Source organism: Eurytemora carolleeae, unplaced genomic scaffold, assembly GCF_000591075.1.
Source record: "Eurytemora carolleeae unplaced genomic scaffold, Eaff_2.0 scaffold56, whole genome shotgun sequence".
NCBI lineage: Eukaryota > Metazoa > Arthropoda > Copepoda > Calanoida > Temoridae > Eurytemora > Eurytemora carolleeae.
In genome coordinates, this window is record NW_019396129.1 from 122,025 (window position 1) to 137,806 (window position 15,782).

A 15,782-nucleotide genomic window follows, 5' to 3' on the forward strand; every position below is an offset into this window, starting at 1 on the left:
ATCAGACTTTTTTTTGACTCACTCTGTATATATTAAATTCAGTCTTCTAACGAACATTTATTTTAGAATTTCATCGATTTTTTATATCAAGTATATTTACCCATTTTTTAATTATAGTCTGTAAATTACTAGATATATATAATGACATAAATGAAGATATATATAAAGTACTAATCTCTGTTTATCTGAACTCATTAACCCTTTTACCGATTTGCCTCCAATCTTGATTTCGGGATTGTAGATCCCGGGGAATGTTCTTAGCCTGGTTTACGAGATGCAAGTATAGGTTGAATTTTAAAGAGAATACTTGGCTTTTAGGCAAAGTTTTGCCTGAAAACCGTGCTTTCGTTAAAATAGACAATCCCCTTATCTTAAAATTTTCAAGGGGTTCATGAGTTATCATCCTACATCCAAATATATGTATATGGTATTGATGCTGGAACTTGAAGTACGGATTATGTTTGAAAATTGTTATTTAATGAACTTCTCTTTGATCTGGATTCAATGTCAGTTCAAATAATAATTTAATAAAATATCAATTATGGTCTAAAATTTACAGTGATTTAATTAAACTAGCTGAAGTGCCCGGTGTTGCCCCTGAAAGTTTATAAAAAATCAAATATTTAAAAAAAGTATAAAAGAGAAAAAGTGAAAAGTTATTGTATTGTGATCAAGAGTCACAGCTTGCTGGGAAAATGTCCGAACTGAAAATCAGAGTTATTTTTAAAATATCTCTGAAATTCTGTTCTATTTCAATAATTTCAAGTTGGGGGCAATATCCCTGAAATTCGGTTCTATTTCAATAATTTCAGGTTGGGGGCAATATCCCTGAAATTCGGTTCTATGTCATAAATTTCAGGTTGGGGGCAATATCCCTGAAATTCGGTTCTATGTCAATAATTTCAGGTTGGGGGCAATATCCCTGAAATTCGGTTGCATTTCTATAATTTCAGGTTGGAGGCAATATCCCTGAAATTCGGTTCTATGTCAATAATTTCAGGGTGTGGACAATATCCCTGAAATTCGGCTGCATTTCTATAATTTCAGGTTGGAGGCAATATCCCTGAAATTCGGTTGCATTTCTATAATTTCCAAACCTTCAAAAGAGTTGAAATTCTTCCTCCCTCCCAGCTTCAGAATAGGTAACACTATTCGTGAAATAATTCATATTTTAATTTATTTATTCAGTTTCAATTCAATTTATTTATTCAAACTATCCATCGATTTATTATCAACTATGTAATTTATTAATTTATTTTTAATTGGATTATCAATCCAAAATTACTAATTTATTTTAATTTATTTTTAGATTAGTTTATTGATTATTACAAAGTAATTTGATAGTTTTTAATTTATTGATACTTTATAATAATCTAATAACCAATTAATCTGTGTAGGTCCTATTATGTAGAAAGTGTTGGATGGAGTTCAAATAATGAAGTTTTGATAACATGGCTTTCTAGACAACAAGATCTTAGATTCATTTCACATTGCAGTACACTTGGAGCATGTACACAGGTAACCCTTACAGTACACTTGGAGCATGTAAACAGGTAACTCTTGCAGTACACTTGGAGCAAGTACACATGCAATCCTTGCAGCACACTTGGAGCATGCACACAGGTAACCCTTGCAGCACACTTGGAGCAAGTACACAGGTAATCCTTGCAGTACACATGGAGCATGTGCACAGGTAACCCTTGCAGTACACTTTGAGCATGTACATAGGTAACCCTTTTAGTACACTTGGAGCATGTACACAGGTAACCCTTACAGTATGTTTAGAGTATGTACATAGGTGACCCTTGCAGTACACTTGGTGGATTTTCATAGGTAACCCTTGCAGGTACCCATTGAGCATGCAAACAGGTAACCATTGCAGTACACTTGGAGTAAGTACACTGATAATATTTATCTCTTGCAGTACACATGGCCACGTCAGGTAAACTTTGTCCTTTGCTGTACACTTGGAGCATGTACACAGATAATATTTATCCCTTGCAGTACATTTGGAGTACTGTAAAATGTACAGGTAAAATGTAACAGTGATTACTTATTTTATAAAGATGTATCAAGCTGATTCCCTGTTTAAGTTTCTTCCTTTAACAGATCTCTTATTCAGATTGTTGACAAACTGAAAATGCAAATAAACAAAAACACAATGTTGAAATTATTCAACTTTTACATTTTTATTTGTTTATTTTTCTAGATTTTATTCTGCTATTTGTAAATTTATTCTAAAACCTGGATGCATATTTCTTATATTTCTTATTATGTTCGGAAACAAATATATAGTTGTTTTCTGCATTTAGCTATAGTATGTTCAAAATAACAAAGCTCTTGACTTTTTATTAGAGGTGTACTTAGTTTTAACTATTATACTTTTTCTTATAAAATATTTTATAAAAATTATAAATTTCAACCCTTAGTATTTTATGTTTTGTTTTTTGACCAAACGTTGCTGTTTCTTTCTGAATATTTCATGTTATTTCAAGGAAAGGTTAATCTACGTTTTGGAATTTAAACTTGTATATTCATATACAGGAGGAGTAAAAAGCAGGATTGGAAAATGTTAATTATATTCTAAAAATCTATCAAGCTAAACAAAAGATATCAAGCAAAGAAAAAATTTTAAAATTTTAAGTGGAACTACTCGATAAAATGAAACATACAAATCTAACCTTTGCAAACTCTCAGTTATTTATTTGTGAATTTTGGTAATTTTAATTGTATCTATATATATATATAGAATTAAATTAACTATGTATATATTGTTAACAGAATAGAATAATCGTTTTCTTAACAATTTCTTTAAAAACAAGATTAGAAAAAATGTTAAACTATATTTCAATATTTTTCAACAGAAAACATAAGCCCTGCAAAAAAAAGGAGTTATGTGTAAAATAATGTTAATACAGTTATTTTTACTCACCCTGTGTATCTCTATATATGTCAATCATATATGAATATTGAATATATATGAAATATTCTAAATTGCATTTCACGTTTTCTTTTGGAGAAGTCTGTTGAAGAAATTTTCAATATCTATGTATATATATTAAAAAAGTTTTTACCAAAACATAAATAATTCAATTACAGGAATGACACTTTGTTTTAGATATTTTTTGAGCACGCTTCAAACTATGGATTGGAAACCCTGCCCCACATTCCCTTCCCACCAGTCGTCAACAGGAATATACACAAAATATATTCTAAAATTAATTTTGGGATTTTTTTGTTGGTTAAAAAAAAATATGCAATAATTGCTTATTTTCTTATTCCTGTATATTTGCTGCAACTTTATGGTGTATACTTTAATACCTTAAACTTAGATTATTTGATCTAACAGAATAGATAGTTTGAAATATTTAAGATAATTTATAGCATTTTCAGATTCAGTTAAATAGTAATTCATAAATTCATGAGATTATTTTTTAATTTCTATGACGATTAAAATGCAGCAGATGTACGTTGATCCTCTACATTTTAAAATATAATAGCCGGGGAGTTTTTAAGGAACTGATTACTCTACTCAGACTCTAAATTTCTAACACTTTAATCTTTGCAAACCGTTATCTTAGACCTTTAATATATCAAAATTCTGAATTCTGTTGCATAAATTAGTCAATGAAATATGAAAGGTTTACACCATCAGGCTGAAAGGAAATAAGGATTAGAAAATTACAATTTGAGGCGAGTGATCAGTTCCTTTATTGATTTAAATACTCAAGAATAAAATATTGAAAAAATATGAAAATGAAGATGAAAAATATAAATTATTAAATGTGCGTATCTGTGTCTAGAGACCAAGATATGATTGCGTACATATCTCTGAAGCGTGAAGGAGATGAAGGTTACTATCCACATATTTTGGTCCGAAGTCTGGCGGACCCAGGGGCAGTTGGTCCTCGCCTTCTTACACATGGTCCATGGAAGGTCCATAGAATACTGGGATGGGATCCAAAAATTAACGCAATGTAAGTACTTTAAAGAGTCTGTAAGTATAATTTCAAGTGACCCACCATGCAAATATGACAATGCCCGATTCGCAACGGTACCCTTTTTAAGGCTTTGTCTGATACAGTTTTAATTTAAGTATTTTATATTTTTTAGAAAATTACTATTTTCAATTCAGGGTTCTCTATAAAAGTGATTTGAGCATATCTACTGCAGGAAAACGTTCATGAATTATCAGAATTAAAGCAAATAATTTTCATCCTGGGCTTGAAACATCTTTGAGTGATAAAAATTAATCAGTTGTGCTCCTATAGTCACACAAATTTGGATACCGTATCACGAATATTTTGAAAAAAGTAAAATATAATTTATTTCAATTTATACTTTAAATAAAAATACTGAGTCGACAAAACTTGGGGTCTCCAATCGCAATTCCGTTACGCGGAAAATGATGCAGAATTGTTCCGAATTGCACGGAATTGCGCGGAATTACGCGAAATTACGTGAAATTGTGTTGAATTGCGTTGAATTGTTCGGAATTGTGCTGAATTGCGTAAATTTAAAGGGCTCGCAATAGTGCGCAACTAAAATTGCGTTGGAAACCTTACTTTTATCCCCTAGAAAGTAGCTTTTTTGTGTTTCTTTTCATATTAAGAATAAATACAACTAATGCATTGTCCCGTTTTGCCTTATTTAGTTTGTATGTGTACTGTACAGCTTGTTCTATCGGCCGGGTTGGTTGGGAGTGCATGATGTGGTGGGAAAGGGGTAAAAGGCAAATTTAATTATTCATTAACTGTTTTTTTTTTATTTTTCTAGTTATTTCCTTGGATCCGACCCTTCCTTCCCTGCCTCTCAGAGTCAACATCTATACAGACAACCTCTTGACAAGGAAGAGAAGAGTTCTACAGGAGGTTGGAGTTCGAGGAACGGGAGTAGTTCAGCAGAGTGTTTAACCTGCAATGCAGGCTGTCAGTTTTCAGAGGTAGTATATTCATTATCCTGATCCCACCCTTTAGTCCTTTTCTTACCCTGATCCAACCCTGATCCAGTCTCGTCTTACACTGATCCGTTCTAATCTCTTCCTGATTCAACCCTGATCCGTTATAATCTCACCCTCATCCAACCCTCCTGTTCTACTCTCACCCTGATCCAACATATCCGTTCTAATTTCATCTTCATCCAACCCTTCTCTTCTCATCTCACCCTGATCCATCCCTTCCGTTATAATCTCACCCTGATCCATCCCTTCCGTTCTTATCTTACCCTGATTCAACCCTTCAGTTCTAATCTTACCCTGATCCAACTCTTCCGTTCTAATCTCACCCTGATCCAACCATAATCCGTTCTTAACTCACCCTGATACACCCCTAATCCGATCTAACCTCACCCTGATCCAACTCTTCCGTTCTAATCTCACCCTGATCCAACCCTAATCCGTTCTAATCTCACTGCACCCTGATTGAACCCTTCCGTACTAATCTCACCCTGATCCATCATGTTCGTTCTAATTTCATCTTGATCCAATCCTTCTCTTCTCGTCTCACCATGATCCATCCCTTCCGTTCCGATCTCACCCTGATCCAACTCTTCCGTTTTTATCTTACCCTGATCCAAACCTTCCGTTCAGATCCTACCCTATTCAACCCTAATCCGTTCTAATCTCACCTTGATCCAACCCTAATCCGTTCTAATCTCACCCTGATCCAACCCTAATCCGTTCTAATCTCACAATGATCCAACACTTCCGTTCTAGTTCCACCCTGATCAAACACTTCCGTTCTAGACCCACCCTGATCAAACCCTTCTGTTCTAATCTTACCCTGATCCAACACTTCCGTTCTTGTCCTACCCTGATCCAACCCTTCCGTTCAAATCTCACCCTGATCCTAACCTAATCCATTCTAATCTCACCCTGATCTTACCCTAATCCGTTCTAATCTAACTGCACCCTGATTGGACCCTTCTGTTCTAATCTTACCCTAATCCGTTCTAATCTCACCCTGATCCAACACTTCCGTTCTAATCTCACCCTGACCAAACCCTTCCGTTCTAATCTCACTCTGATCCAACCCTTTTGTTCTAATCTCACCCTGATTCAACCCTTCAGTTCTAAATTCATCCTGATCCAACCCTTCTGTTCTAATCTCACCCTGATCCAACCCTTCCGTTCTAATCTCACCCTGATCAAACCCTTCCGTTATAATCTCACCCTGATCCAACCCTACAGTTCTAAACTCATCCTGATCCAACCCTTCTGTTCTAATCTCACCCTGATCCAACCCATCTCTATATTTCTCACCCTGATCCGTTCCTTTAAGCCTTAAAGGGACTGAACTTTGAAGTGACCCTTCTTCCTTTGTCATTTTCTTCATCGTCTCTGCTGGATGCGTTTGCAAGTCTCTTACAAGAGAAACCACAATGGAAAATTATCAATTTTCAAAATAAACAAGGATATCTCCCGCAATTTTGTTGAGAGTTCAAAAAGTACGGAATTGTGGGTCGGATATATGCAACTCTACAAAAAGAGGATGAGCTGAAATTACAGTATACAGTCCCTTAAATTACAGTATACAGTCCCTTAAATTACAGTATGCAGTCCCTTAAATTACAGTATACAGTCCCTTAAATTACAGTATACAGTCCCTTAAATTACAGTATACAGTCCCTTAAATTACAGTATACAGTCCCTTAAATTTAACAATCAATGAATTTAAATCAATTTATTAATTAATGAATTCCAGGTTTTTATGTCTCCAGATCTCTCCAACTTTATTCAGCATTGTCTTGGTCCCTCCATACCTTACTCACAGGTTAGCAGATTCAAAAAAAAAAAATTTTAAAAGTTAAAAAGTAAACGATATCAAAATAAAAACTTAAAAGTAAAAAACTGATCATTTTAAGTGAGAGGTAAATAAGGAGAAAAAACTGATTTTAAACCAGAAACTAAACGATAACGCTTTAATAAGAAACCAGAACAAAATAAGAAAAAAATATTTTAATTAAGTTTATTTGCTTCATTTTAAAAAAAAAATTTCGCTGGGCACGTTTAGGCTTTTCTCAAATCGTTCGTTAACTGTTACAATTAAAATAACGGAAACGACCAAATTTTCATGAATCCGCTCGTTTTTAGCTGACAACTGAACGTTCCGTTCAGTTGATCGTTTTTTTCGATTTGTCATAAAGTTACAGTTAGTTAAATATCTCCATTATATAAACGGCGTTAACGTTCGATATTTTTAAATGTGGTGCCAGTAACGATTATTTTATGTAATTTTTAATGTAAAAATATGACATGATGAGCGGGATAAAAACAGAGCACACGTAATAAATATGTATTCATTTGTTGTAAGATTCATGCAATTTTAAGCAGAATTATCAACAAAATTCGTCTTTTCTTTTATTTTCTGTTTTTTATTAACGGTTTGATTTTTCGTTTGATCGTGTATATCTCAAAATTAACTATTTTGTCTTACGTTGACGGAATGTTATCATTTGGCCTGTACAGGGTCTTTTGAGATATTCTAAAATATGCAAAAACATGTTTTTTTTCATTTTCTGCAGTTAAACTTCTCGTTATTTATTTGATCAAGGGTAGTAAAACATCATCAGGACAAATCCCCCCTTTCTTGTCTAGTTTTAAACACAAAACATTTTTTCCACCACATTTTCTCCTTCAATAATTCTTCTAAATCTTTAATAATTCTTGGTAACTTCTTGCAATAATTTTTTTCACATGAAACGGCCCCACTCGACTCCATCAAAATAAAAAAAATCACAAATATTTGTTATGAACATTTTCTAATAATATTTTCTATTCATAATCTTTATTAATGATTTCATAAATATTTATTTTTAATATTTTGTCATAATTTTACATGTTTTTCATTTATTTTTTTCATTAATATTTTTAATTAATTCATTAATATTTTGATGAATATTTCCAAATTCTATTATTGTTGAAGGTGATATGTGCGAGTACGGGTGTAGTTGTACAGGTGCTAGATGATAACAAGAAATTGCAGTACAATATCGACAAGTTTTCAACCCCTAAATATAAAATTATTACGGTAAGAAAATACAAATTTTGAATAGATAATCTTTAGTTAATGAGTACAAAACAGGGATTGTCAGTAAATCTAAATTTTTCGAGCCAGCGCGTTATCACACAGCAAATAAAAAGGATTTGCGCTTTTGCTACAAACTGTGATCTTATCCCTATATCTTTGCATCCCAATGTCGTAGACATTAAATATTTCAAACTATCAATACTGTTAGATCAAAAAATATAAGTTTGAAATTTCAAAGGTTTGCACTATTGGGTTGTAAAAATATAGAGATTGGAAAATTTCAGTTTGTTTCAAAGACTAAATTCCGTTGTCGTACTTGATTTTTTGTACTTTTTTAGACGGAAATACGCTAGAGTAGCATAGTATATAATCCTAATTGTTTTTAATTTAAAGATTAATTTTCGAATGAGTTTAGTTCGATGCAGCTCGGACATACCTATGTCTTTGCAGTTTTGCGTGAGACGAGAATACTCTTACAATGCACTTTAAAAAGCAGTAGCAGAGCTACTGAAAATTCCCTCAAAATTTCTTGAATTTAATTTGGTAGAGCACAGAACTATTTAATAAAGATTACCTTTGTTCAGAAGTTTAAAGAAATCTTAATTTTAACATTACTTGTAATTACCAAAGTTTATGACACAGCTTTAAAGTTTAAACTTTACATATTTATAATGTTTAGAGATTTTAAAAATTAAATTTTTGTTCATGTTCAATGGAATTATCTACAAAACTTTTTTTCTGTCCAAATTACACATTTTCAAAGCACATAAATTTCACAATGTGTGGAAAAAATTCCATTTAAAGGAACTGAGGGCGAATTCCATTTAAATGAAAACTGAGGGCGAATTCCATTTATAGGAACTGAGGGCGAATTCCATTTAAAGGAACTGAGGGCGAATTCCATTTATAGGAACTGAGGGCGAATTCCATCTATAGGAACTGAGGGCGAATTCCATTTAAAGGAACTGAGGGCGAATTCCATTTAAAGGAACTGAGGGCGAATTCCATTTAAAGGAACTGAGGGCGAATTTAAAGAATTTTAGCCTCGGCTTGAGCTGCAGCTCAAACATTGTTGGTTCCACTTAAAATCGTATTAAATGTTTCAAAATTTAAGCCGGCGCTCAATTGATTTGAGATTAGGGGGATTTGAGACGCGGCTCAAATTCATTAACTTCGGACTCTGGAGACATAATTTTAAGTATTTTTAAGAGTGGCATGTCCGATTCACAACGGCAACCTTAAATGTATGAAAATTATCTTGAAATTACAACGGAAGTCCCTTTATTCAAATAACTTTAAATGTAAAATGGAAGGTAATGATTAACATCATCAAACATTAAACTATTTTGCAAGAAAATTTGTTGAAGTTTTATATCCATAATTTTATATAATTTCCGTTCCTGCTTATTACCCATTCAACCTCATTCCGCTTTTCATTTCCAGCTTGAAGCACCATTTCTTGGGAAATTTCATTTATGCATTTTTTATAAAAGTCAGAGCTCAAATCAGGAGGGGTGTGCATTTCCCGATATTACTCATCTATTTATGAATTTGGCTTTGCTTGAAATCCGCAAACTTTTTTTTGCTTTTGTTTTATATTGTACAAAGTGAAGCTGCTCACAGATAAAGCCACAATTAAAAGTTGAAATAGAAGATGGACGCGAAGCGCCCTTAAAGCCTAGTAAAATATAAAACCATTTTCGAACAAAAAAATATATTTTTTTACAAAAAAATATAATCATTCCCACAAAAAATAATTGTTATTATATTGGTTGATTATTGATTTATTTTTATGGTAATATTTTTGGCTATTCCATAATTATATTTTGGGACAAAAATATACATTCAAATACGCTTTAGTAAATTTCATGTCATGTCATGCAATAAGATTAGGGTGCTACTGCTAAGAAATTTGTTTTTAACGATTTTTAGTTAATTCAATTGTTAATAAACACGCCTCAAACTCTAATATTATAATCCGGAACTATACTTTGGCAAACGTTCAGATCATATATTTATGACTGAAAATTAGAGTTTTTGATTTGATCTGGGTTGCTTAGAAAGAATAAATCTGAATATCGATATTAGACAGAAAAAAAAGCTTTATGGGATTAATGTCAAATTGCTGAGATTAAGCGTTGAATTTGTTTGGATCCTGTGTCTTCTTGAAGTTTACATTTTTCATTCAATTGTGACTTTTTATAATCATAAACAGCTTAAACATTTTTAAATAAGATTGTATTCTTATTTTTAATTAGATTTATCGAAAGATTGAGAAGAAACGTTTTTGTTGATATAGTTCATAAAATAATTTATTATTTTTTATCTTTTTATTTCAAACATGCCTCACAAAAGTAAAAAAAATGTTGGCTTAGTTTGGCCATACATATTTGTGTGTTTCGGGGGGGGGGGGGGGGGGACATCTTTTTATAATTTTGCAATAATGACCTAAACATAAGCATAGTATGTGTCTTAATTTAAATTTAATTATTTGTAAGTAAATAAGCTTATAAAAAAATACTTAATCCCTTTCAATGATTCTGTTAAAATCTTCAAACATAATCTTAAAATTTGGAAAAAATCTTAAAATTTAAAAAATGATCTTTAAATTTTTTAAATATTCGTGAAATTTTTAAAACCAAAATTACAATTTGGATTTAATTTAAATCCCAGTCTAGGCATGGATTTTCAATTCCTTTTAAAAATTTTACAAGATGCCAAAACTGTTGAGATTTTTAGAGTAATCTTGAAATTTTAAAAGATTCAAATTGACGTAAATTCGGATTATATCTAAATATAAGTCTACATGGATTTTCATAATATCTTTTCGCTTCAATATTTCATGGAAAAAATCGCTTTGCGTAGAAAATGTGTTTATAATAAAGGAACTTGCCTCAAACTCTGATATTCTGATATTCTAATATTCTAATCTATATATAAAGGAATTGAGTTTTTGCAACAAACTCTGATTTTCTAATTTCCATATCGTTGCAGCCTAATGTCGTAGACCTTTACTATTTCAAACTATGAATGATATTGGATCAAATAATGTAAGTTTGAAATATCAAAGGTTTATATCATAAGGCTGCAAAGATATTGGTTTTACAAAAACTGAATTTGTGGCAAAAACTCAATTCCTTTGGCTTGTCTGTTTGGGTGTTTTGGTGTTTGTCTGTCTGTTTGTATCCAATAAACGTCAAAACGGCTGAACCGATCGGGCCCAAATTTTTTTTGGGACATCTAGGGACCCCAGGGAAGGTTTATTAATGATTGAAATTTTAAAAATTTGTGTTTTAGAGGTTTATAATTTTGTAAAAATATTTAAATTTTTGAAAATCCGCGAATTTTTTTTAAAAATCCGCAAAACTTTTTTCATCTTTGTTTTAAAATGTAAACAAAAAGAACATGTTCACAAATTAAATAGAAGATGGGCGCGAAGCGCCTTGAATTTCTAGTATTCTAATATTCTAATATTCTAATATTCCTTTGAGGAAATAACGAGAGAAATAAACAGACTAACTATATATTGAGATCAAAGTTTTAACATGACATTGAAAAACTACATATATATAATAATTGGTTTGGCTCTTCGAGCTTCCGGAAGAAGACGATGTTTACTATCTAAATCTGAATTTGTAGATCTTTTATATTTCAATCTATGAATAGATCAATTAGTTTGAAATATTCAAGGTTCACAGGATACACAAACATAAGGATTATATAAAATTAGAAAAAGGCAAGTTTTCAGTTATTGTATAGGAGTTGGGTTGCTCTGAACATGCTTTTTGTATTTTTGTGCCTTTTGAATTCCAGACATTTAAACAAGGTTTAACGCTATCCTGTTTCCTAACAATAATATAAAAAAGGAAATAAAAAGGAAAAAGCTTAAAAGAAGACGAAAACAAAAACGAACAACTATTTTAATTTGGTCAAAATAAGGTTGACACCATTGTTGTATTAACCTATTTCAACCGCATTGTAATATTCAGTTTTAGAAATACATTTTTTAATCGGATTCTTTTCACCGAATAAAAATTTATTTTATTCTTGAGTTTAATTTTAAATATTTAAAAAAATATCAGTTTTTTCTCACAAGTGTATTACGCATGACAAGAATGATTGTGAAAAACAAAATTTAACAGAGCTTAACATTCTTCAGATTCATTCTTTTTATTTGAAACAATTTTAAAAACACTAGAAATTCAAGGCGCTTCGCACCCTTCTTTCTAGCCTTAGAGGGCGCTTCGCGCCCATCTCCTAAATTAATTGTGAACATGTTCTCTTTGTGTACATCGTAAAACAAAACAAAAATAATTCGCGGATTTTCACAAAAAATTTCGCGGATTTTCAAAATTTTTTTAAATTTAATGACGATCGAATTTTGATGGAGACAAATATTTGAAATTTTGATGATTCATAAACCTTCCCTGGAGTCCCTAGATGTCCCACAAAAAATTTGGGCCCGATCGGTTCAGCCGTTTTGACGTTTATTGGATACAAACAAACAAACAAACAAACAGACAAACAGACAGACAGACAAGCCAAATTTATATATAGATAACTCCATATAGTTTGGGAGCTTCCAAAAACAATGCTAAAAACATCTCCCGAAATCGATATTCGCAAAATAAGTGTGTGTTCACCATTCATGTTTCAATATTATTTATTGTTCAAAAGGAATTGAGTCTTTGCCACACATCCAGTTTTTGTAAGACCTATATCTTTGCAACCTTATGATGTAAACCTTTGATATTTCAATCTTACATTATTTGATCTAACAGAATTCAAAATTTTAAATATTAAAAATCTTACGACATTGAGTTGCAACGATATCGAATTTAGGAAATCAGAGTTTGTGGCAACAACTCAATTCCTTTGAGTCAAAATAAAAATGCGTGCTGAGATTTCAAAATTGTTCACGACCCCTACAGAAATCGTCGAAAACTCTAATCTAAGAATTACCACGAGCTCAATTTTCTTATCCCTATATCTCTGCAGTCTGGTAGTGTAAACTTTTAATATTACAAACTTAGATTATTTGTTCTAACCAGGTTCGAAATATACCAGGTCTACATCATTGGGATGCAAAGTTATGGGACTAGAAAATCAGAGTTTGTGGCGAAAACTAAGTTCTTTTTGACAATAAATAAAAAAATTAATTTTTATCTGATAAAACATTTTTGTTAACTTTTTAAACATATTTTTTAATCGATCTTGTGGAAGCTTTTAGTCATGTTTGAATTTTTAGGCTAAACTCCCACAATCCTTGTTTTCCGGGCTGAATTATTTTTTCCATTTTTTTAAAACATATTTTCTACTATAAAGGTTCCAACTGGAGAGGAAACTAATGCTGTTGTCAAGCTAGATCTTCCTCCTGGGTTCAGAGAGTACGAAGAGTACACATTTCCCTTAATTATGTACATGTATGTATGATTTTTTTTATCTTTTCATTTTAACCCCAAATTCTTTTAAAGCCAGCATCAATTCAATAAATCCTTCTTTTATTGATATTTAAAATAAAAGTAACATTTTTTCTACATTCTTTCTTATTTTTACATTAAGATTAATATAATTATGCTTAATTATATCTGAATATCATTCAATATAAAAAAATTATGTTCGAATATCATTATGTTATAGCAAAATTTATATTAAAACATATTAACATTTTTTTCAAATGTCTGAAAAATTTATTTAAATATCTTATCATTAAGTTCCAATATCTTAACGCTAATTTAAAAATCTAAATGTTAAGTTCAAATATCTTAAAATTAAGTTAATCATTTTAAAACTATGTTCAAATATTTTAAAATTAAGCTAAAATATCTTAACATTATATTAAAATAAGTTAAAATTTTCATGTGTTTAGAGGTGAAGTGTTTCCAAGTATAAACTCTAAGTGGAGTATGCACTGGACTGATTATATAACTAGTCACAAGGATTATATAGTAGCTCAGGTAGGATTATATAGTAGCTCAGATAGGATTATATCTTAGCTCAGGTAGGATTATATCTTAGCTCAGGTAGGGTTATATAGTAGATAAGGTAGGATTATACAGTAGCTCAGGTAGAATTATATAGTAGTTCAGGTAGGATTATAAAGTAGCTCAGGTAAGATTATACAGTCGCTCAGGTAGAATTATATAGTAGCTCAGGTAGGATTTTATAGTAGCTCAGGTAGGATTATATAGAAGCTCAGGTAGGATTATGTAGTAGCTCAGTTAGGATTATATAGTAGCTCAGGTAGGATTATATAGTAGCTCAGGTAGGATTATATAGTAGCTCAGATATTATACAGTAGCTCAGGTAGGATTGTATAGTAACTCGGGTAGTAGCTCAGTAGGATTATATAGTAGCTCAGATAGGATTATATAGTAGCTCAGGTAGGAGTATATAGTAGATCAGGTAGGATTATATAGTAGTTCACGTAGGATATTTTAGTAGCTCAGGTAGGATTATACAGTAGCTCAGGTAGGATTGTATAGTAACTCGGGTAGGATTATATAGTAGCTCAGATAGGATTATATAGTAGCTCAGATAGGATTATATAGTAGCTCAGATAGGATTATATAGTAGTTCAGGTAGGATTATATAGTAGCTCAGGTAGGATTATATAGTAGCTCAGGTAGGATTATATAGTAGCTCAGATAGGATTATATAGTAGCTCAGGTAGGAGTATATAGTAGATCAGGTAGGATTATATAGTAGTTCACGTAGGATATTATAGTAGCTCAGGTAGGATTATACAGTAGCTCAGGTAGGATTGTATAGTAACTCGGGTAGGATTATATAGTAGTTCAGGTAGGATTATATAGTAGCTCAGGTAGGATTATATAGTAGCTCAGGTAGGATGATACAGTAGCTCAGGTAGGATTATGTAATATGTACTATGTACATTTAGTCGTAAATATGTTTGAACTTATTTTTTTGTATTCATATTGCTGTTTAATTGATTTCATACGTTTATCTTATTTCCCAATAATATCTCCTCCCCCGCCCTCCCCTTCCCCAGTCCCAACCCCTCCAAGATCTTGGGGGAAATATTATCTGAATATCAGCTGGCAAATTTTTCCTCCTGTTGGTACTTTTTGTCCTAAAATTCATTAATTTTCCCTTTAAAACCATTGTTCTCCTCAGGGATGAAAAACACTTAAAAATTGTTTATATATTTTAAAGAGAGAGAGGGGTTAGGATTAAAGGAATAATTTTTCTACAGTGTATATACAATATATTCCTGATAAAGTTGAACTGTGAATATGTAGTTAAACCATTTCCTGCTTGACCCAACGCAAAAAAGAATTGACGACCAAACTTAATGAATATGAGAAGTTGCTGAACTACCACCGCGCCGGTTTAAATCCTGAAACAAAGATTCAAATCCTCACAATTACTTTGATCAGTGATTCAAGATTTAAACCATCGGTAGGTAGTTTAGCGAACTAATTCTCAAATTTTCGTTTTTAAAGAGGACATTTCTTCTAACATTGAACAACTCAAAATTTGCGGATTTTCTGATGGATGGATTTCTAAAATTAGCAAAATTTAGCAACATGTTATTCGGGTTTATTGAACTTTTAAGCATCAATAAACCGCATCAGAGTTCAAGTAAGTTTCCTGAAAAAAGTGTGCCCGATCGGCTCAGCCGTTTTGACGTCAAAATTTCGCAAAAGTGGATTTGCAAAAAAAATTAAAATTTTATATTTTGTTCGGCAAAATCTGTTTTTATTTATCTATAAAGGCTTTTTTGTCATGTGA

The 15,782-nt window shown here is 31.7% G+C and overlaps 1 protein-coding gene across 1 annotated transcript in view; it reads left to right on the top strand.

Annotated features, from left to right (window-relative positions):
* The window catches only part of LOC111695810 (inactive dipeptidyl peptidase 10), a 48,478-nt gene that overhangs the window by 18,507 nt on the left and 14,189 nt on the right, over nucleotides 1–15,782 (top strand). The window contains exons 9-17 of the mRNA XM_023465251.1: nucleotides 1,048–1,142; nucleotides 1,398–1,518; nucleotides 3,119–3,192; nucleotides 3,804–3,977; nucleotides 4,777–4,942; nucleotides 6,702–6,770; nucleotides 7,923–8,027; nucleotides 13,353–13,450; nucleotides 13,897–13,984. Of these exons, the coding sequence (XP_023321019.1) occupies nucleotides 1,048–1,142; nucleotides 1,398–1,518; nucleotides 3,119–3,192; nucleotides 3,804–3,977; nucleotides 4,777–4,942; nucleotides 6,702–6,770; nucleotides 7,923–8,027; nucleotides 13,353–13,450; nucleotides 13,897–13,984 (990 nt within the window). The remainder of the gene's footprint in view (nucleotides 1–1,047; nucleotides 1,143–1,397; nucleotides 1,519–3,118; nucleotides 3,193–3,803; nucleotides 3,978–4,776; nucleotides 4,943–6,701; nucleotides 6,771–7,922; nucleotides 8,028–13,352; nucleotides 13,451–13,896; nucleotides 13,985–15,782) is intronic.